The sequence below is a fragment of the Egretta garzetta genome, unplaced genomic scaffold, assembly GCF_000687185.1.
Source record: "Egretta garzetta isolate BGI_Z169 unplaced genomic scaffold, ASM68718v1 scaffold154, whole genome shotgun sequence".
Taxonomy (NCBI): domain Eukaryota; kingdom Metazoa; phylum Chordata; class Aves; order Pelecaniformes; family Ardeidae; genus Egretta; species Egretta garzetta.
The window spans coordinates 4911465-4934139 of record NW_009259600.1 but is presented as its reverse complement, the minus strand read 5'-3'; the positions used below and the strand labels follow the sequence as shown (position 1 = coordinate 4934139).

The 22675-nt window shown below is 39.6% G+C and overlaps 1 protein-coding gene across 1 annotated transcript in view; it reads left to right on the top strand.

The window, feature by feature from the left end:
* Nucleotides 1-8877: 8877 nt before the first annotated feature.
* The window catches only part of RGS22 (regulator of G protein signaling 22), a 63399-nt gene continuing 49601 nt past the window's right edge, over nucleotides 8878-22675 (top strand). Inside the window, exons 1-4 of the mRNA XM_035893912.1 lie at nucleotides 8878-8914; nucleotides 9378-9406; nucleotides 12993-13055; nucleotides 21971-22192. Coding sequence (XP_035749805.1) covers nucleotides 8878-8914; nucleotides 9378-9406; nucleotides 12993-13055; nucleotides 21971-22192 — 351 coding nt within the window. The remainder of the gene's footprint in view (nucleotides 8915-9377; nucleotides 9407-12992; nucleotides 13056-21970; nucleotides 22193-22675) is intronic.

Here is a 22675-nt window from a genome sequence, read left to right as displayed (position 1 = left end):
AAAATCCCCCAACCAAATCTTGCTTTTATTTCCTGATTTCCTGAGCTCTGATTAGTTGAAATTTTTGTTGCAAAAAGGCAACACATTTTTTTCCCCTTAACTTTGACAAGCCTCTGTACAGTGTTAGAACCTGCCCACACTTGTTGGAAGCCTAAACGCTAGTAAGGCCTTACTGAGCTGGGTACTAATGAATGAGTAGTAAAGAAATCAATTCTTCATCTGAAAATACAGATGGCATGGCATTCTGAAAGGACTCATAAACGCTGATGTTGAATACTAGATGCTTCATATAAAAACAGATCTCTGACTTGTAGACTGGAGTTCATGTGTTAAAAGCACCTCTGATTTTTCACCTCTGCATTCTAAAACTCATTCTGAAAACTGTTCTGCAAGGGTGGTTGGGTCTTAATTCTGTAGGTACCTTCAATCTCTGGTGCATGGGATGTGGAAAGTGTGCCTGTTTTTCAGCTGTTTCTTTTCAGTCCTGAGTCATAGTGAAAAATGTATTTCCGTAAGCTGTTTAAACTTAGACATTGTGTCATGACTAGAACCAGCTGAAGTGGTAGGAGGATAAGTAACTTCTGGCAGAAGAGGAACAGCTAGCTGGGAAGCAATAGTACCCTAGATAAATATAGTAACGCTTGCTAAAAGTTGTCATTTGGACCTGCAAGGTTATTGCAGAATTAGTCAGCAGTTGTGTGGTGGTCTTCTACTTCAGCAAAAATGTGAATTATCATCCTAAAGTGCTGCTGTTGCCTAAATGGAGGACTCCTATCTCATGTTCACTGAACAGATACTGATATTCACGAAGCACTGAATTGTGTGTAATACATTATTTGAAGCCTGAAGAACACATCTCCTAGAAAAGCCTTGTTCTGCCAGGACTCGGTAGCTCAGTATCTAGCCTATATGTAGACCACTGGGATACAAAACAAAGTTTCTTCTGGTATGAATCCATCACATTTTCCTGGTGCCCATTCTGATAGATTAGATGCTACACAGATTGTGTCAATAGCAACATCTTTGGCTTTTAAACACAAATTTTGGTTGTTGAGAACATTCTCCCGTCTTTGGAAAAATTCTGTACAAAAGCAGCACTCTCACAAAATACTGGAATTTCAGGTTCAATTTTCCTTTAGCCTTTTCCCATTGTGTACTCTGTGGCATACAAAAAACTACTATTGGGATGCAGCTATTCTTCACTCTTGCTGCCGGAAGTGTTTCTGTCAAGAAATTGTTCTAAGACGCTGTATCCCAAATAGGCATAGTAAGAGGGAGCATGATTTTTTTTTTTTTGTGAAGGGCAAGATATGGATCGTTTTCTGCTCCACACAGAAATGCTCACTGGTGCACTGTTTAAGTTCCTGGTCTGGACTTTTGGCTTAAATAATTAATTGTCATAGAGTAGTCCAGGGATAATGTCATGTAACACAAAATGGATAACAAGAAAATAAACTAATTCTTGAAATGCTTTGCACAATTAACTAACTTAAATGCAAAACTATCTTAAGGGTTGAACTGCTTTTCTCATTGAAAATAATCCTTGATCTCAAAAGCATACATTCTGTTGATGAAAATATTTTATCACAAGGGGGCAGCAAAGATTTTTCTTACAGAATGGAACTTTAGTTGTTTTTCTGCTTGCTTTAACCCTTACATACTAACCCAACATTACAAATGCAAAATGTTTTGAATAGCTTAAAGCAAGGGTGGCCATAATTCCTGCCCTCAGGAGCTGCATACCAAAATCTTCAAGAGAAGAGTGGCACCCTGGGAAGCAGTTCAGATAGTACTACAGGGTGAAGCTGTGCTGGGCGCACAGCCAGGTCCTACAGCAACAAGACAAGATCGTAGAATCATAGATTGGCCTAAACAGCGCCTGCTGGCTCAATTCCTCTCTCAGCCATGGACTTGGGTTATCCAGCAGTCTCCATGCCAGCCTGGTGCTGGCTATGAAATGTAATTCTCTCATGGAAGTATTGCAGTTAAAGTATTGGAGAATTGATAGTTTCAGGAGCTGCATGCTCTGGACTTTATTACCCAACTACAGAAAACTTAATTGATAATAAAATCCAATATAGTTTTACAAAGTATGTATAATCTACAAGTGTCTCCTCAACAGATCCTGATTTAAAATGATCACAGGAAAAATACTTTATTGTATGCATTTTATTCATACTTGTTCTGATGGCTTTAGTGAACAAAAAAGGGAAAACAAACTTTTTTAAACTCAAGATTGGGATGGGGCTAAGTATTCCCATGTAAGATATTTTAAACAATATCAGAATGGCAGCACACTTTTTTTTAGTTTTAGTCTGTTAAATGAAGACTGGGTGAGAATTTATGAATTAATGTGTTCTTTATTCTTTAACTAGGTACTTCTGGAGTCCAGGAGAGCAATAGGTAGGAAAGGAAAATACGTACAAAAAAAGAAAGCTGTAACTTTGTATGCTCTTCTGAAGCATTATTGAAATCTTATGGAGCACCTATTAGTTATGGATTCTGATACCATTCTTAACACCTGTTGTGTTGACACTGCTGTGTTCTGGAAGCTGATTTACATGAAATCTTTTTCTTCTTTCCTCCTTTTTAAGCTGGATCAGTCTCCCAAACCACTTCATTATACAGCTACACAAGCAGCCATAGTGGTGTAACACAAAAAGGTGGGAACTGGTGGTCAGTGGGATGTGCTGTTTCAAACAGCACTGCCGCTATTCACAGGCTTGATGCATCAGTAATATCCCACACGGATAACTTAGCTCTTAACTGGGGAATCCAGGGTTTGGGGACTGTTGTTGACGTCTGTTTCATTGTAACAGCAAGACTGGAAAGACACGCAGGGATTTAGTGTTCCTGGTTGGGTGTATGCCACCTCCTGCCAGGAGATCATCTTGTTAAAGGATGTGTTTGGTATTATTGGCATATGTTGTTGTCGTGGTTTAACCCGGCTGGCAACTAAGCACCACGCAGCCGCTCGCTCGCTTCCCCCTCCCTCAGTGGGATGGGGGAGAGAATCGGGAAGGAGAAAAAGGTTAGAGCTGTGGGCTGAGATAAAGACAGTTTAATAAGGGAAAATAATAATAATAATAATAATGAGAATGGTAACAGAATATACAAAATGAACGATGCACAACGCAATTGCTCACCACCTCCCGACTGACGCCCAGCCCGTCCCGAGCCGTGATCAGTCCCTCCACAACTGACCAACTAACCAGCCCTTCCCCCGAGCATGATGTTATATGGTATGGAATAGCTCTTTGGTCAGCTTGGGTTAGCTGTCCTAGCTGTGCTCCGTCCTAGCTGTGCTCCCTCCCAGCTGGTTATGCACCTGGCCGAGCAGGAGAAGCTCAAAAAGTCCTTGAGTAGTTTGAGCACTACTTGGCAACAACTAAAAACATCAGTGTGTTATCAACATTCTTGTAGTACTAAATCCAAAACACAGCACTATGCTAGCTTCTATGAAGAAAACTAACTCTATCCCAGCTGAAACCAGGACAGTTGTTCCTATCTGTGGAAGCTTTTTCATATGTCTCTTGAGTCAGCCCTTTAGTTGGCTAGAACACCTGTTAAGCCAAAATCAAGGAACCGTCCTGACTTAAACCAAGCTACAAGTAACTCCAGCAAAAAAAAGAAATTAAATTTGCTTGCACGACTGAAAGTAAGAAGTGGTGGTGAACTTGCAAAGCCTAAATTAGCACAGCCAAAATGTGTTACAAAACATGACTCCAGTTTATCTACATAGAGAATAGACAGTGACAATGCAATCTTTTGTACATAGTGCCAAAATTTCTGATATGTCCCCCTGATAGTGAAATCTCTGTGAGCAATAACTGTCATAGTTTCTTCTGATCTATAGCTTACGTTTCAGTTGAAAGCTCTGCTATGTTAACTGTAGTAGGGCTGCTAGCACCAAACTCTCTCTGCCTTTTTTTTTAATCTTGCATGTGGTTTGATAGCTGTGGGTCTAGTAGTTCTTTCCTGATTTTCATATTGTCTTCAGGGAATGACTTTATTTCTAATACACTTCAAACTGCTGCAATCTGCTAAATAGTTTTTTCAGTTAAGTTTTAATGCTCCTTTCCAAATTTGGAAAAGATAGTGTGATATTCTCGTAAAGTTCTGGCAGATCACATGACTGCAGGTATGAAGAAGGTAGCTGACATGTATGAGGGAGCAAGAGTACAAATGTATATCACAAATTGCTAAGTGGTCCTTCCAAATTCCGATTATCTTTCCAGGTATGGGTCTGTATTCCCTTTATCTTTTCCAAGACCCATACTAAGCAAAGGGAAATCAAACTTTAAAGCCTTTAAACTTGGTAAAACACCTCTACCTTGTCCTGGTAGAATAAGATTGTTGTAAGAATTCTTAGGCCATTGGTGACATGGACAAGTCAAGGCATGTTCTCCAGTGACTATCCAAATAGAGATTTTTGTAGAGGTCAAGCTCTTTGGACCCGCATTCCCTCTGACAGTCTCCTCCACCAGTAAAAGGTTTCTAATTATGATAGACCAAAGCTGTGCTGCATCTCTTCCTTTACCACTTAGCCTTTCCTATTGAATTTTTAAGAACTTTCTTCTTTCTCTTCACCTAGACTATCTTCAGGAATGTTGTTTTTCTCCTTTCTGAATTCTTTCCAGTGCTCATATTCCCAGTAACTGTTTCCTTGGGTGCCTGTGTTAACTTTTTCTGACAGCCACAGAATTGCATTAAACTGTGCTGTAAACGAGAACTGCCAGTTTCAGTGCACAGAGGCTGTACCACCATGACAGGCAGCTTCTGCCATTTTGCCAACAGAATAATTTAAAGCATTTAAGGGCCAGCTATCGGACGATCAATCTGTGCTTTCCTCTCCTGATCTGACTCCCATTTTGGCAGTTCTGCAGTCAATACTTAAATAGGTTTCCTAGCACCTGTTTTCAGTTTGAGATTGCTGCTTTCAGATGCAAAAGCTAAAATGTATGTGGCAATCATCCAAAAAAGAAAGAGTAGTTACATTTAACTAAAATTGGATTTCTGTAAAGATATTTAGGTAATAAGGATATCATGTGATGGAATGCCCACCTATATCAGAGATGGGGCGTTTCTGTTGAAAATCAATGAGAATTAGTTCATGGTTGCCCTTGGAGAGCCCTCTAGATGCCTACCTGCAATTTTTTGAAATAGTATTTGCTACTTTTTGGATGAGTAATTAATTATGGGGATGTTCATGACTTCACTGTGGCCACTGCCCGGAAACAAACACAGATTAGCACCTAGAAACACAGGTGTGCATTTGGATTTAATAAAACAACCCAATTTATGTCTTGTCTTTACTTGAGCAAGTCACAGGGAGGAGACTGGTTCACCCAGCAAGATGGTGTAGCTTACACGCTTGTTCCTTTGAGTGCAAAGTTGTCTCAGCAGTTTTAATCTGATTTGCCTGGGTGATACTTTGAAAGGCTTTCCCTGGTAAATGTTTGAAAGCATAAACTTCTGAGAAGTGTGGATGAAGGGGACAATACCAGATTAAAATCTTGACTGAAAGTTCACCTCTCCCAATGGCTCTTCAGTAATGAGCAGAGGAGGGAGATGCCAGCAGGGATGGAGAGGACCACTTTATGTTCCTCCCATTTGTCTTCCTGGGCCAGTATCTTCCTGCGCTGGCTGCCTGTTAGATTACCATTTTATCAAAAAACTAATAATTTGATACCTACTTCTAGTCTTTTTTTGCTTTCTCTTGTCTAGAATTTTACTGGTATCACCTTTTTTAGAAGTTATTCTCCATCCTGTCTAGCCGTTCATCTTTTCTACAAGATCAGATGCTTTTGGGGATAGATCATGGCTTTGACTGTATTTATGAAACATTCTGTAGGTCTGCAGTTCTGCTAAGATAAAAAAATCATCAAAATGAAAATAAGAGCAAGGAAAAAGGAAAATGTGGAAAAAGAGGACAATGAGCTTAATCTTTATATCTCAACTTCACCAGCTGGTGAAATTTTAACTGGCAATATAAAGTTAGTACTGAATTGCACACACACAAAATATTTGATCCGAATGTGTTGTTAACAAAGATAATGAGAAAGTGATAATGACTGCAAATAGATTCTCCATGAGAGAGTGCAGTGTGTATTTCCTGATGAACTTAATCCAAAATGCAATCTTTGAAGCACACTACAAAGAGAACAAAGACCTAAGAGTTTTATACCAAAATATGCCAGATGACAGAAGGAGAGAAAAAGGACTTTTTTATTTTAATTGACTCATTTCCAAACTTTGATTCTACCTAAGCTGACTTGTGGCTTCCACTTCTAATTATAAAAAAAAAGTCATGTTTGTCATGTTTCTGTTGTTTTTGCTTCAAAAATTACAAGCAACTAGGAAAGTTCAGGAGGATGTCACATACCAAAGACTATGGCTAAACCTACATCAGAAAGAAAAAGGGGCAGGGGGGAAAAGGAGTTGAACGAACATTAGTTTGGATGTTTGAAATCATATTAAGTAGTTTGGTTATGAGACAATGCAGTCTCATATACAATGCAGTGCAATTCTTCTACCTGTTGGAAAGGTTTCACTTTACGTTTTATGGGCTATCTTGTTATGCATATTTCTCTTATGCATACATTAGGTATACCTATTTGAAATATTTCATGATCACAATAGAATATGTCCTGATACATGGCGCTAAGAAATCGTGTTTAAATGCATGCCATTCAGTGTTGACCTGCTGTTTGTCATGTCTTATTGATTTGAATTTGCATACAGAGAACTAAAGGGCAGTTAATACTTCATCAGAATACTGATCATGCTATTTAAATTGTCCATAGGTCACTTAAGTTTGAATCTTGACATTTTATTCTTTGTTTCTGTTGAATATGCTTCTCAAATATATCAAACTTTTGGCTGAAATGTGTATATTGGCTGCGATATTATTCAGCTTACTTCTTAGGTCTTCAGAAATACTGTTCTTCTCTTAAGTGAAAAAAACAACCCACAAAACATACCACCCTAAAATGCTAATCAGACAGCTAACAACGAAGACAATTAGAAGAGGCATTATTCTGGCATTTAGTAATTAGAACAATGATTGTGGTACTTGGGCAGGCAGCCCCTGGAGTGAGAATGCACATCTGGAGTAGAGGGTGCAAAATACTATGTGTTTCTAGGAGATTAAGCCATTTGCCCTGCCTCCATGATATTTGATTTGCTGCTTGCTCATTTTTGACAGTCATCAATTCCTGGACTTGAAGCTGTAGTCCCTTGTGCATTTGTTCTGGTTTTACTTGATCATGGATTCCTCCGAAGCCATGTATGAATTAAAATAAAACTTTTTTTTACAGCTGAAGAGAATGACTGGAGATACTACACTGTTCTGTGAGAGGCAGCACAAATGATAGAGTTTGCTGGGAATGGGAAGCTCTTGGTGCGTTTTGGGGATTTTCTGAGCACAGCTGATGGCTGAGCACAGCTTTTGAGGCTTCTCAAAGGAGCCCTTCACATAACATCTCATACAACTGATCCCAGTGGGATTTATGCCAAGCTACTGAAACCAGTGCTGTTCTGGAAATGAGCAGTAGTAGAAACTTTGAGGACACTTTAATACCAAAAAACATGAAAGTGCCTGAAGAATTCATGCAGTTCTAGGACGAGATACTCCCTAGGTAGGATGTTGTCAGATCCCAGCTGAGGAACACCTAAAGTTCACTGAAATCCTCATATGGGAGCCTGAATTCCCTCTTTGTACGCAGCTTTCACTGACCATACAGAAATGTGACTTTTTCTTATCTTCTGGAGTACCCCTTTTGAGCCAAGGAAGAAACTAACATTCCGGGATTAGATTCTATTCTATGTCTCTTAAGGTCTTTTCTCCTTCCATCTAGGCTATTCATAAACTTTTCCCTAACTGGGGGAACATGCAGCCGCCTTTGGATTTCTGCTAGGTCCAGGCCCTGGCAGCAGGAGGAAACGGGGAAGGCTGTTGCCAAGGCTACAGGTTGTGTTTCCAGCACATCACAATGCAGCCATTTGTACCTGTTAGGAACAGCCCAGTTTTCATCTCAGCCTTAGCAATATGAAGCTCCTCACCTTTTCTTACTTGGCTGTAGAGGAAGTTCTCTACCGTAGACAGGACTGACTTTGTTACTCGGGATCAAGCTTTACAGCCTGCTTAAGGATGCAGAATTATTTGATATGTGATGTAAATCTGTTGGTCATTAGTCATATGATGTGATATTTTTTTAAGGCAAAGTCCCACATGGCTGAAGGGTTTTGTTAACATAGGAGAAGGTAGAATATAATTTTGGACTAAGAACTGCCTCAGTTGAGAAAAGAGCATTTAATTTCATTTCTTGCTGCAAGTATCTCCAATTCCTAGTTCGCAGGCATCTCTCTTGGGGCCATATCATAAGTGTGGCTGATATCCGTGTCTGCTTCAGGGAACTTTGCATCAGCAGCAGGAGTATTTGTTCAGGGCTCGGCTCATCGCTGCGCGGTTTGCAGTGCCATAGCAACCTGGCTCGCTGTGAGCTGCGCAGCAGAGCCAGCCAGCCCGCCCTGGTGCAGGCCAGCAGGCCCCAGCCAGGCCCAGGGACTCGGCAGCTCCTATTTCTGATCTGCAGGCAAGGATTTCACCTTTGCGAATGAAGTCGAAAGCTTGCAGGTGTGGGTGCCGGCCCTTGTGAATGTAGATCTGGGATGGAGCCGAAGAGGCTTACCACTGGTACGTAGTGCTTTCCACACAGGGGGACGGCCTGACCCCCTCTCAGGCAAGGGGTCTGGCCCCAGGGTGGTGGTCTCAGTCCAGAGGCGGTGATACAAAAGAGGGAGACCTTGACCTGCTAAGTTTAAACTCACCTAGTGAAATCCATCCATCTGAAGAGAGAACTTTACCGCTTTCAAATGGCACCACAGAAGATGGAATATTCTCCTAGAATGAGTGAGATCTGGTTGTCCGGGAACAATCAGAATTATGTTTTTCTGAATTTTATCATACTATCCATAATATTTGCTGTTCAAGGCTCCCAGAGTCTCATACAAATCTGTATTTTCATTAAAACCAGCAACCTTCTAGCAATCAATTTTGCAGAGGAAAGCTGAAAAGAAGTTATATAGCTTAAAGAGGAAAGCTTAAAAGAAGTTATATATGAGAATAATCTAGTTAAAGAATACTTTAATTATATTTAAATCATTCTTGTGATATTCAACCTTTTTATGCATGGGTCAACATTACAGCATATTCTTAGAGTTTATTTTGTTTCCTCAGGCTAAGTTATTTTATTTCAGAATATCCAGGAAGGTTGTCATGCCTCACTACCTTTTGTTTCTGTTCAGTAATCATAGTTGAACAAGCTTGATTGTATTGCTTGGATAACAGATGATACTTCATTTTTGTGTTTCAGAGCCTCCATGTATAACAGAAGAAGTGTTTGTAAGTACGCTTTATAAGGCTTGATCATTCATTTTGTCATACAACTGTAGAGAAAAAAGGCAAAAAAAGCCTTTTTGGAAACTATTGTCTGGTTTATCATTCCTTTCCTCTGTCTAAGTATGGAGTACTGAGTAATTTCTTACAGTTTTCTCAGACGAAAAAATACTTAGTTTGAAAATAGGGAAAAAAAAAGAAACAAGAAACTCTGGAGGATAAGGATGGAAACTGAAAAGAAAGTGAAATAGGATGGAGGAAGGAATATGAGGAAAAACTTTAATCTGAGGGTGATGGAGTCCTGGAACAGGCTGCCCAGGGGGGTTGTGGAGTCTCCTTCTCTGGAGATATTCAAAGCCTGCCTGGATGAAGTCCTGTGTAACATGCTCTGGGAGAACCTGCTTTAGCAGGGGGGTTGGACTAGATGATCTCCCGAGGTCCCTTCCAACCCTTGCAATTCTGTGATTCTGTGAAGGAAACAATCAACTGAAAGGTTCAACACGAGAGGTTTAACAACCCTCTCCTTACTCTACCTTTTCTGCCCTTTGCTCATAGCTAACTGTAGGTTTCCCTGATGGTTCTCTTCTTATTTGAAAGGTATATATGTTTGCCTGTTACCTCACATGAAATCACACCTTAAATCTTGCAGCTTAGGTAATGTTTGCCTCTTCCCTGGTTTAGATACCTTTGTAACGATGTATTTTAAAGTATAAATATATTGCTATTCCTTTTGGGAGCCTGGAGATACTAATATATTATCATAAACAGAATCAAGACTGAATTCAGGTAGAGATAAATCATGTATATAGCAGATATTTAGCATATATAAATATGTAGATGAGAACAAATGCATATATATAAAAACATCTCTCAGTTGCACATTTACATTACATTAAACCTTGATTCTGAAGCCTACTTAATGTGACTAGACATTTCTGACTCGAGTCACACACAGACATGAAGCTGTCAGCGTTCTATGCAGGATCGTGGTTTTGTACTAACTTTAACTTTTGACATTTAAAGATGCCATTTATTTATTTTTCAAGACTGGAGAGGTCTTGAAACCCATTTTAGTGGGTGCTGCAATGTGAAATGCAAACCTTTTGAGATGGTGTCACTTTAACGCACGTTCAGATTCTCCTTTGCTGTCTTAACAATATTTCTGTGTTTCTGTACTTTTTCATGATGGCACTAATAGAGAAAGCTATCAAATAATATAGATAGAAAATCATTAAGTTTGATTCCACAAAATATCTAAGAAATGGTTGTATATAATTGCTAAAATTATTTTAAAATGGTTTCAAAGTTAAAAGAATGATAGAAATCGGGCCCAGGATGTTCCTATTTGTACAACTGCAGTTTTGGACCAATTTTTAGCACACCTTGACCTCCAGCTGCAATTGTAAGGCAGCTTTTTCTAGTCATAATTTGGACTGTGCAGCAGGAAAGATGGCATGGGAAGAAATGAAACAAAACACTTCCTAACACAAAAATCGAAGCTATAATATTATATATGCAACTCCATATCCTATAATGTGCAAATATGAAAGTGCAACTGTGCTTTCAAATGAAAATAAGACTGACCACAAAAAACCCTCCAAAAACCAGAGGAAAGTATATTGTGTATAGATGCAGTAGGATCAGTAAGTAGTAAAGCTTGCATTAATAAGATCATAAACATTTTATTGATTAATCAACCACTGCATTTACATTTCTTGCTGTTATATGGGACTACAGAGAATTATATCCTTGGCAAATTAAAAACACATGTTACCTGCATATTCTAAAAGAGCTTATCCTTCAGCCAGTAATAAATTAATTGTTCTGAATAAGTCCTTTGAAACAATAAAATATTTACATGGGGAATTATCATATCTAGCAGTCTTCGGATTCATCCTTACCAGTGTCAAACCTAATTGTGTATTACTCAAACCAAACATGAGGCAGCCTGCAGCTTGTTTCTAGTACATTTTTTTTGTTAATTGTGTTATCACTTGCTGAATTGAGATTTCTGTACCTGATTGGTTGCCTAGTGATATTAGTAAGAGAATTTTCTGCTGACTTCAAAACGCTTTGGGTTATACGCTTTGGCAAATTCTCCTATTCAGTCAGTGCCCTAACATTTCTAGGTCCATGGTAGTGCAACTGCATTGGGCCACGAGCCTGTGATCCAAATAAAGCACCATCTCTGTAACGCAGAAAGCCTTGCTTTCAGTGTTGTTAGCGTTTTCCAGGAATGAGCGTGAGCTAACTTGCCTGTCCTGTATCAGCCACAGCAGCAACCACAAGTGCTGAGGAATATATATTGTCAGACTAAGGCTGGACAAACACCATCAGGTCTTGTCCTGTGGCACACAGGAGCCTTCCTGAGTTCATCTTAAAGTAGATTAACTCAAGGTTTCTTCCTTACCTAAGTACAAACGATCTCTGTTTAGGTTAGACACTGTGGAGTTTGGATCAAGATACTGCCTGCCTACAAGTGATACCACGTACACTGTGCATAACCTCTCTTTAACACTATTCCTCACTGGCACATTTCAATGCTATGAACTTAAGAAAAAGAAAAAAGATTTGTGTCACAAGACCTTTGCTGATATTGTCAAGTACATTTGATTTACCATAGAATCATAGAATCGTTTAGGTAGGAAAAGACCATCAAGTCCAACTATTAACCTAACCCTGCCACCCCATCACTAAACCATGTCCCTAAGCACCACACCTACAGGTGCATTCTCCTTGTGTTGCAAGGCAGAAATAATAAAATATTCAAGAACCTGAAATTATTAAAAACTGTTCAGGAGTCTTCATTATACTGAAGACAGATTTCCAAAGATCAATGGAATAATGTTCTACTTTTACCTTCTGTTGAACTGCAATGGGGGTGGGGATGGTATTGAGTGCCTTAGAAGTAAGACTGGGATATGTACGTCTTGATTTGTCAACAGCAAAAAAATGAAATTTCTATTCTACAGTTTTTGAGTCTTGTTAGCAGGATGTAAAATGCAGGGGTCAGGAAGGGTACAAAACCATGTGCAGATGCAGTCTTCACTTCTGATGAAGTCAACAGGAAGCCTCCCAGTTCTGTGATTCCAAGTATGGCATATACTGCTTGCTTGGTAAGCCAAATTACAGATCAGTGAACTCACTTTTATTCCCCAAACATCCCCAAGCAGCAATGTGGGAGCAGAAGCAGGCTGTGGTGAACTTTTATACTCCCCTCCTCCCCAGATGCGAGAGGGAAAGGTATAACGTGGGGAATTTCTAGACTGTTAGCTTATGCACATTTTTTCAAAAGTAAACATGCAGATTTCCAGCATTCAGAAGCTGTTGGGTTTACGAAGGCTTTATTTGCAAATTTCTTGGCAAAGGATTTACCTTCACATGTGTTTTTTAAATTGCTAAGGACCTCAGCAGCGTGCAATGGCTAGAATATAATGATGCAGTGATTATATTCTCAAAACTGGGAAATAATATTTTGCAAAAGTTTGCATGTCATATCTCATGGAAAAATCATGGTGGAGGCAACAGTGCATTCAAACCATGTTAGTGCAGATTAGTACAAGCCTTGATTTGTGGTTTTGTCTCCCTGTAGGAAGAATTCTTAGCCACAGATGATATGCTTGTGGACTACTTTAACGAATTTTTGAGTCTTCCGGTAAGTACCTTAGAAAAATGCCTTGCGAAATACAAGAAACACCTTACTAAGATTAGTAGTAAGGCAGTCCAGCTTAGAACATTTTGCATTTTTCCACTGAGAATTTAAATGGCTTTTACAATATGTCTGTATTTTAATGGTAGCAACTCTTATTGTTCAATATTTTTATCTATCAGGAAAAATAACACGGTATCTGGACTCCTGGAGATAGATTTTCTCTTGCAAATTTATGTATTTAAATCACAGTGGACCAAAATAATATGAATAGGAAATGAAAAAGATATATAAATACTTATTTTAAAAGCATAAGTTTTGCTTTTTGCTCCAGTATCATGTCATGCCGACATAATGAATGTTTGTCCTTTTATGTTCTTCTGGCCATGTACTCAGTGACTAATAACTACTTTTCCTCAGGAACCAGCTCTGGTTCTCTTGATGGCTGTGAGGACCTCAAAGCTGGTGCTCCCCTCCTTTTCCCCTCCCATCTGCAGCTGGAAGGATGCAGCCTTACACTGCATTCTGTGTGCCGATCCAGTTGCAGTTAGACCACCATACCCGATGCCCTATATTTAACTGGTTGCCCTATGTTTTGTTCCTTTCCCTGTCAACTACCCTGCCTCCCCACACTCTCATGGGTGTCACATGTACTGTACTGCTCCCTGCATGCACCAGCCTCACCAACTTTGTTTTAGTAGTCTTGGCCCTGACTATCCCCATTCTCTCCATCCCCACACCTCACACCCTACTCCCCTGCAAGGTGGCACAGGACTTTCCGCAGTGTCACTCATGACTCCTGTGGGGTCTCCCAGCTGATCTACCCCGGAGCTGCTCCACAACCTATCACCCTCCTAAAGCACCCCATCCCAACAGGCTGCAGTAGGAGAACATATACCCATTTCTCTGCAACTTGCTTGGTAGGAACCACCACCAGCATTAGGAAGGGGCATAATATTTCTTGACGCTCCTTGGACTTAAGACTATGGTGCAGCCACTATTGGAATAAACTCAGATATGATTCAGGCTTACCAAACTGAACTAGACTTAGATGCACTCTCTAAACCACATCACTGATTTGTCTAAAAGCACACATAATGGGAGCTGTAGAACTAAGGATGGTAGGACGGGGTCCCCTATGCCAATTTTTGACCTTAAAATAGAATCTGGAGGTATTAAAACAATTATGTATTAGAGTGTGGGTTTTGTGCACAGCAGTGATACTGACTTCTCTCAGGAGCTCAGCCTTCACATGCTTTCACCACACTGCAAGATTCCCAAGAATAATTTTTACAAAGCTAGCGAGACACAGATGGAAGAAAATATGTGGTGAGAGGGCTGGTTTTTTTCTCTTTGTCCCCCACCCCATCCTTTGCAGCTGCTTTAGGACATCTGCCTAAATCTAAGCCTAACTACATAGCTTTTAAACCCAAGTCTCCTTCCATGTGCCAGATTGCTCTTAGCACAGGAATACCATCCTCCACACCTTCACTGGTTATTTGGAAACTATGCCTCAAGTTTTCCCCAAATCACAGAGGACGGAGAGGGTAAGAAGTTCAGCCTGCTTAGTCTTTGGGTCTCCTTGGACATGCACAGATTTCAGGACATCTATTAGAGGCCAAAATTCTCCTTGGCCTCAGAGGACTCCGCAGCCGGCAGTCCTGGCGCAGCTCAGCAGCTCTGAACCGCAGCGATTGTCCAGGCACTCCTGACTGCTCTGGAAGCCCACAGAAGAGAGGCCACAGGCAGTCCTGGGTAAATACTGTTTTTACACTGGTAGTCTTGCTAGGTTTCTAAGATGAAACATGGTCTCTATATATTTACATACCTTCATGAAAACAGATGCTCTATTAGCTATTTTTACCTGTAATGTTCTCATCATTGATTTTATTTTCTCTTTGGCCTTTTCCTGAGGATTTACCCTCTTCAAGATTAAGTTCTATTAATGCCTTGAGTTCTGTGGTTTGAATACCTTATGTTCCCCATTTCCCTCTCCTCCTCAGAAGGCTTCTACTAAAACACCGCACTGAAATTTCCATTGCTTTATTCTTGTTGTGCTTATATGCTGTTGCCTGGGAACAGTATTACCCAGGTGTGCTAGTAGTTAGGCAACAAGTTAAACTGAAAATATTGTGTGACTTGATACAAGAAATCAGGGATAGCATATGCTTATTTTAAGAGACTGCCTCTGTGTTGATTTATGATGCACCACTAGTGCATGGAAAATTGTATCATTGGGGACTTGCTATAACAGCAGCACATTTTTTTTTTTTTGCTTTCATTTACAGTATATCCTTTAAGCGATCCTGTTGTTATAATAATATTCAGTATCATCTGACACAAAAATCTAGGTACTCCAAAGATCTACATACTGTAATGAAGGGTATTTTGTAAGGAGACTATTTCTGAAAGACAAAATAATACAAAAAACCTCATGAGGGCTTGCCAGTAGTACAGTGATTTCACAGTAGCAGAAACCAATTACATGACATACAAATGAGTTACACCTTCCTTAGTAACTAATCTGAAATGAAAGATTTAAGAGAAACCTTGGCCTGGATACATTTCCATTTCTAGCTGGTCAGGCATCCCTAGAATTTGAATCTTTGATCCATGTATCTAAAACATCCAAGAATATATTTAGCCAGGAATGAAAATTCAGCAGTCAGAAATCGCCATCCAGCTCAGTGTTGGAGGCCTCAGTAAGAAAGCGCAGTAATATCAACTTGTTTCTCCTGCACTCTACACGCTACCTGTTACTCATTCCAACCCAACTCTATGCTGTGGCCTTACCCCTCCTTTTCCAGTTACCGGTGATCCTGAGGAAGATACATTCCTCCTCTGTGCCACTGCAGAGAGTTGCACTAGAGGTAAAAGAGCTAACTGCATCTCAGTTGAAGCATATTCAGGAGATGGCAGCCTCAGTGGCAAGTCCCCGGCTGTGGGTTTCCCTTGCAGCAGAAAGATGCTGAGTGACCACAGTTTTATCAGCTTTGGATTTGAAAACTACTTCTTTTGAAAGTCATTCTCACTGTAAAAACTCTTTGCTCATTAAAAAAAAAAAAAAAAAAAAAAAGAACAAAGCAACTAATTCATCCCTTTGACCACATTAAACACATTCTGAAAATTCAGCAGTCAGAAATCGCCATCCAGCTCAGTGTTGGAGGCCTCAGTAAGAAAGCGCAGTAATATCAACTTGTTTCTCCTGCACTCTACACGCTACCTGTTACTCATTCCAACCCAACTCTATGCTGTGGCCTTACCCCTCCTTTTCCAGTTACCGGTGATCCTGAGGAAGATACATTCCTCCTCTGTGCCACTGCAGAGAGTTGCACTAGAGGTAAAAGAGCTAACTGCATCTCAGTTGAAGCATATTCAGGAGATGGCAGCCTCAGTGGCAAGTCCCCGGCTGTGGGTTTCCCTTGCAGCAGAAAGATGCTGAGTGACCACAGTTTTATCAGCTTTGGATTTGAAAACTACTTCTTTTGAAAGTCATTCTCACTGTAAAAACTCTTTGCTCATTAAAAAAAAAAAAAAAAAAAAAAGAACAAAGCAACTAATTCATCCCTTTGACCACATTAAACACATTCTCCTTTCCTTGCTTAGGAGCACAGAGATGTATTAATAGTCCCACACAGGAAGAAGACACAGAATACTGTAGGTAGATTGCTTGATATAATTTTCATGCTAGTAGGAACTATTGTGGGGTGATTAAAAAAAAATTATGCTAAATGGTCTAGGAAGATGGAGATGACCCTGTAAGCAGCTAACAGTTTTAACTTAAAGGTGACTCTGCTGAGTAGTCTGGGATCCAGGATTTGATGTAGGTGGTGATTCTGAAAACAATTAAAGCACTAATAACAAAGTTTGGGCCAATTGGTCTTTCTGAAAACAGAATGGTCCTGAAAACCTGGTGCTGTCAAGAGTAAAATCAGGCCTGATCTACGAGTAGCAGATGACAGAAAGGGCAGAAAGCAAAAAACAATTCACTCTGCTGCACAGTTCAAGCCCTTCTCTGTTTTGAAGATGGCTGTGAATAAGTCAATGCATAGATGCATCAATTCAAGGCATCAGTCCATGCTCATTAGTTTCCTCTTGTCTTTTCCAGGTGTATGGAGGGAGGCTGCAGGTGCCAATACAACCTCCCTTAAAAGGGTTTTTATATCAGTAAGGCCCCACACGCATGTTATGTTGAGTCTCACCCAGGACTAAAACTTGTTTGCGATCTTTGATATTCAAGGAAGCAAAAGAAGCTCTCCTACTTATTTCTTACTGATAGCAGGCTTACTGAAAATGCTCTTCTCTCTTAATTAGATTTTGTTGTGTGATCGTGACTTGTGTCTTACTCATCAACAGAAGGGAAATCCTGGACTCATTAAAGTCAGTGGGAAATTTGCCACTGACCATGTGCAGTGTGAATTTTCCAGGCACTTCCTCAAGCTGCTCAAATTCTCTTCTGGTCTGGACTCTCACTGACATTTATTTATGATACACACATATCCATCTTAAGGCAGTTTTGGCAAAGCTCCTGGATGAGGTCTCTATTCATTCCCACCCTTTCAGGGCCTTAACCTAAGAGGCGGCCAAGCAGTGGTCATTCTGTTTCTCTTGGGATCAAACTACATTACTCGGTGGGATGTGGTGAGCATATTTACACGTTTTTTAAGTGTATCTGAATTTAAGTATATCTGAAAAGTGTTAACGCAGAGAACAGTGAGATTTATATGTCTGATATCCTGGCAACATGGTGATGGATGCTGTTTTGGTTTCTGTTTTGGGAGGAGTGAGAGAAATTTGCCTTCCCTTCAGTTAAGTGTGTAACTTTAGGTTTCAGAATTGTGTATTCTATTTATTCTTCAGCTGAAACCATATTCAATGTGCATTTGACAACTAAGAAATTTCTTTGCTGTAAAAAATGTACATGCAATTGTTTATTTATTTAATAGCATGGCTGTACCACAGTCTGAAAACAGCTTTTTGTTGTTTGCTTGAAGATTTTTTCTGTAGCTGGGATGACTACACTGAGTTACACTGGTCATTCTGGGTTCAAGGGGAGAACTGCCTGTGAGTGAAACAGCTTGCCAAGTCTATAGACTTCTTATTTGATGGTATTCTCAACTCCTTGTTGATCCTATTTATTATGCTAAATTGATAATGTATGAATCCCAAGCTTCAAGGCTTCTGCCAAACCTGATTTATTTTTTCTTAACATCTTGAGGTATAATTTGGCTCCGGAGTTTTTCCCTCTTAATCTTCAAAGGATGAAAAGCTGGCCCAAACTAGAGAGAGAATTTAGGGAAGGATGCATTGATACTCCTAGGCTTTTGTTAGTGTATTTTACTTGTCTGTAAAAAGCCAAAGCACTTGACAAAGCACTTGCCAAAATGTGGGGTAAGAAAGTAATTTCTTAATCTGTTAGATTGGCATGGATAATTTTTTTTCCCTACCTTAATAGTGTAGACTATCACCCACTCCTTAACATAGGTATCTTCACTGAAGAGATTCCTTGTTATTGCAATGACTTAGAATATTGGCGGTGCCATAAACCTCTCTTATTGTCCTGTGAAACATTGTAGGATTTTGTGGCACTTGGTTTCTGCGGGAAAAGTTTTAAGTTCACTACAGGGTATTGAGCAGGTCTTTTTTTTTTTGTGGCTTGTAGTATGTGGGAATGGTTAGACTGTGTGTTTTGCTCCAAAATTTTTCACATACTGAGAAGGAAAGGGATTAACTGATCCTCTCTGTCCTGTACTGTAACTGGGAAAATGTTTCCTACAAGAAATCAGTTTGGGTTTTTTTTGTGTTCCCATTTGATTTTTATCATAACATTATCACTTTTATTTTTGTGGCAGGGTTGAGTTAAGACAGTCAGGACTTACCTCTTCTTTTATTATGCTTATAAAAACATTCTGATTTATCTTTCTAGTTGTCCAAAGTAAGCAAGTGAAACATGCTTCCCCAGAAGGGCTTACAATGTCTTTATGCAATACTTTGATTAGATGCTCTACCTGGTAGAATTTGGGATTTGTACAGAATCATAGATCACTCATGCTGGAAGGGGCTTTGGGCAGGTCTGTAGTCCAGCCTCCTGCCCAAAGCAAGGTCAATGCTTTAGTGTTGACACCAGGTTGTTTGGCACTTTCTCCAGTTGGTCTTGAAAATCTCCAACAACTGATTCCATTGTCACTCTGGACAGTCTGTTCCAATGCTAATTGTCCCACAGTTACCTTTTTTCTTAAATACAGCTGAAAACTCTACTGTTTCAGTGTATGACCATGGTCTCTTGTCCTCCCACCAGGCACCTCCATGAAAAGCCTAGCTCTGTCTTCTCACTAAGCTCTTTTTAAGTACTGCTGCTAGGTCCTCCCAGAGCTGTCTCCAGGCTAAACAAGCCGTGTTACCTCAGCCTATCCTCACAGGGCAAGTGCTCCAGCCTTTGACCATCTCAGTGGTTGCTCAACTTATTCAAATTTATGAACATCCTTGTTGTACTAGGGACCCAAAACTGGATCCAGTATTCCAGATGTAGTCTTACTAGTGTCAAGTAAGGGAGATCTACTGGCTACTCTCTGAGCGATACAAGAAGTATGCAGGCCTTTTGATGTTCCTGGAGACAGGTAACTACACCTTTGTTCAAAATCCAAAAGTCTAGGCTAGAATCGCCTTTTTCAGTCAAGTATGTAGTGTATGAAGTTTTCATCTTCTTATCCCACGAGTGTATGTCCTTCTGTTACATTGGTGTATTTGTCTTATAAATGTTTTGTAGTCAGACTCCCAAAATAGCAGTACACTTTACATTTTAAAAATTGTCACTAGCATGTTTCACTACATTAAAGTTGCTGTGTGTTTTCTGTCTGGTTACTTAGAACGTGTACTGAAAAACCTAGATGTAGTTACAAAGGATTAAGTAAAAGTAGATGTGTGTGATGATAAACTAATGTTGTCTTTGCTTAGTTTTCAAGTTGAATAACATGGGACTAAAATAATCTAGTCATGTCTAGTCATGTAGCACTTTAGTATGGAATTTGCACTTTGTTTGCTTTTTTCCACAGGCAAGAGCATTTCAAATCTTGAGAGACTGAAGCACCTTGTTTCTTAGTGTACTTTCTTCTGCTTCCTTTTTAAAAAAATGGAAAAATAAATAAGGAAGAATACATTTGGAGGTTATTAAGGTTGCACAGTTAGTCACTTAAAAGCTGATAGCAGCCCAAGCCCAAATTAGGTTTGGAAGTAAATGAAATGTACACATAGCATACTGGGAGGAGGTCTGAATGAAGTACAGAGAAATCTACTACACATAAAAGTCTCTTTAAAATGCTCAGTACATCTGGAGAAAAAACACTAAAACCTGCAGAGCACCCTGGAGAAAATTAATGCCAAAAGAGGCACAAGGTGTCAGAGAACAAAAACCAAGCCATGATTTCAACTGAAGTTAGGTAACTAAACAGACTAATGCAGTTCAGTGCAAAGCTCTGAGCAGTGACAGTCTGATGTCATAGGCACTAATCACACACTTAAAGCTCTCACACACTACGTGCTTTGCCAGGCTGAGCCTCCTCAGTGAGACATTATGGGATAAGCAGGGAATGTTGTAACCACATGTTGCAGCCACATGGTTCAATCTGGGGCATTGCTCTACAAGACGTTGATCAACAAGGGGGCTTCAAACAGAAGCAACAAAATAGCTGACACTGACATGGTTACTTTGGACTTACATAGGTGTGAAGAAGAATAGAAGTGGTCTGTAAGATATTTCTATGTTATATCTAGCATGTATTCAGCATATGTAGTATGAATATGAATTATGTCTATGTGTGTACATATGTGATATATGAAAAAGTTCAAGGAAATGAAAAATACAGTGCTTGAAAAAACAAAATAATCTTATTAAGTGCAGGGGAACGACAACTGTACAAACACCAGGTGGGATCCTGTCTGGAACAAAGCCAAAAAGAATTTTGGCACTGGGTCAGGATATGGCCAGGATTTTCTTCAGTTCTTAAATACAACATGCCTTCTTGTCCTCCAGCTCAGTGCAGAGATGTTTATATGCTCTGGTTGTATACAATCTCATACGCATAACTGCCTTGGGTATCCCCCATTACTTCTGTAAAATCCATCCACACTTTTCATTTCAAGTAAGAGCATTTGAAAGATAGTCTTTTAGGGAAATACCTAATACCAGAGCTCAAAATATGAAAGGTGGCTCTGTTTTAATGTATATACGTGCAGGGGGTTTTGTGGAGTTGACAAAAGTTACAGTTACATAACTGACATTGAAGCTGGGTCTACCTCATGTATTATACAGCGTCTGACTGAACTGGTGATGTATAATAAAACTTACTACAGGCCATAGGTTTTGGTAGGTGTTTGACCTACAAGTAACAATATGGTGAAAAGCCTTTCCTACATATGGAAACCTTCAGATTCATCCTTTTCCAATGCATCTCACATTTTAAAAGTCAGCTTCATGGCTAATCTTTTCAAGCCTTGATTGCTTGTGGTAATGAGTGGGAGAATAACACTGGAGATCTGATCCGATAGGTAAGTAGTCTCCTGCAGAACAGTTACTGAAGTCACTGTGAGTTATATATTCTAGATATCTGTGTACTGGATCTATTATTTGCACGTGGAACAGATTAGTCTGTGATCTAGAATGAGTTAAATTATTGACAATTAAACATAGTTGAGACAAAAAGTAGGAACGCTTTGGAATGTTACACAGTGAAGAGACTGAAGAACAAGAATGTAGAAAAATTACTATTCTGGGACCTAAATATAAACTACAGCAGGCAAGAGAAAGAAGCCTCATAATACCAGTTTGCATTCTGTAGGATGCTTCTATACTATAAAAAGTCACTTTCTTAAATGAAAGAGTTCCCTTATTACAATGTTATAAACTTTCCAAACTTTTTTTTCAGACTTTTGCCCAGCCAGTTAAGTTTAACTCTGATTTTGGGGTTTTTGAAGTAGTTGATGATGCCCCACAACGCCTAGAAAGCCAGCTGAAAAAAATTCTACATTATCAGAAACCTCCAAACCCCATTTATGATGTTCTAAGGAAAGCAAAGAATGATGGGCAGCTCTCCAAAATGCGCAGTGCTTCTCCAACCTTCAATATTGATCCAAATTACAACACTATGGTAAGCATCTTATAGTCCCTGAGTTTATATTTAGATCTTACTGTAGAGATACTGGCAGTAGTTATTGTTGTGCTTGGCTTGGCAGCTTGGGAAAAATGTTAATTTATGTTAGGAAAACATAATGATGGGCCAAATTATGCCCTGCAACGCACATGTGTCTAGCAGACAAGTGAATGGAATTACACATGTACATCCTGTAGCACAGAATTTTGAAGATTCTGTAGGGCAGGATTCAGTTGTGTGGTCTGAATACTTTTTAATATTAAAAGAAAAAATATTATGACAACAGTTACTTTACTAGTGATCCCTGGAATGTGCAAATTGACTGAAACTAATGCTTCTCAGTCTTTCCTTATTAATTAATTTCCTTGTGTGGCTATGAGCTCATCTGTGGTCTGGCAACACATAAGTCTCTCTTCCATTAATTCTCAGAGGATTTACATGGCTAGCATCAATTGAAATGGCTAGAGAAAATAATCTTTG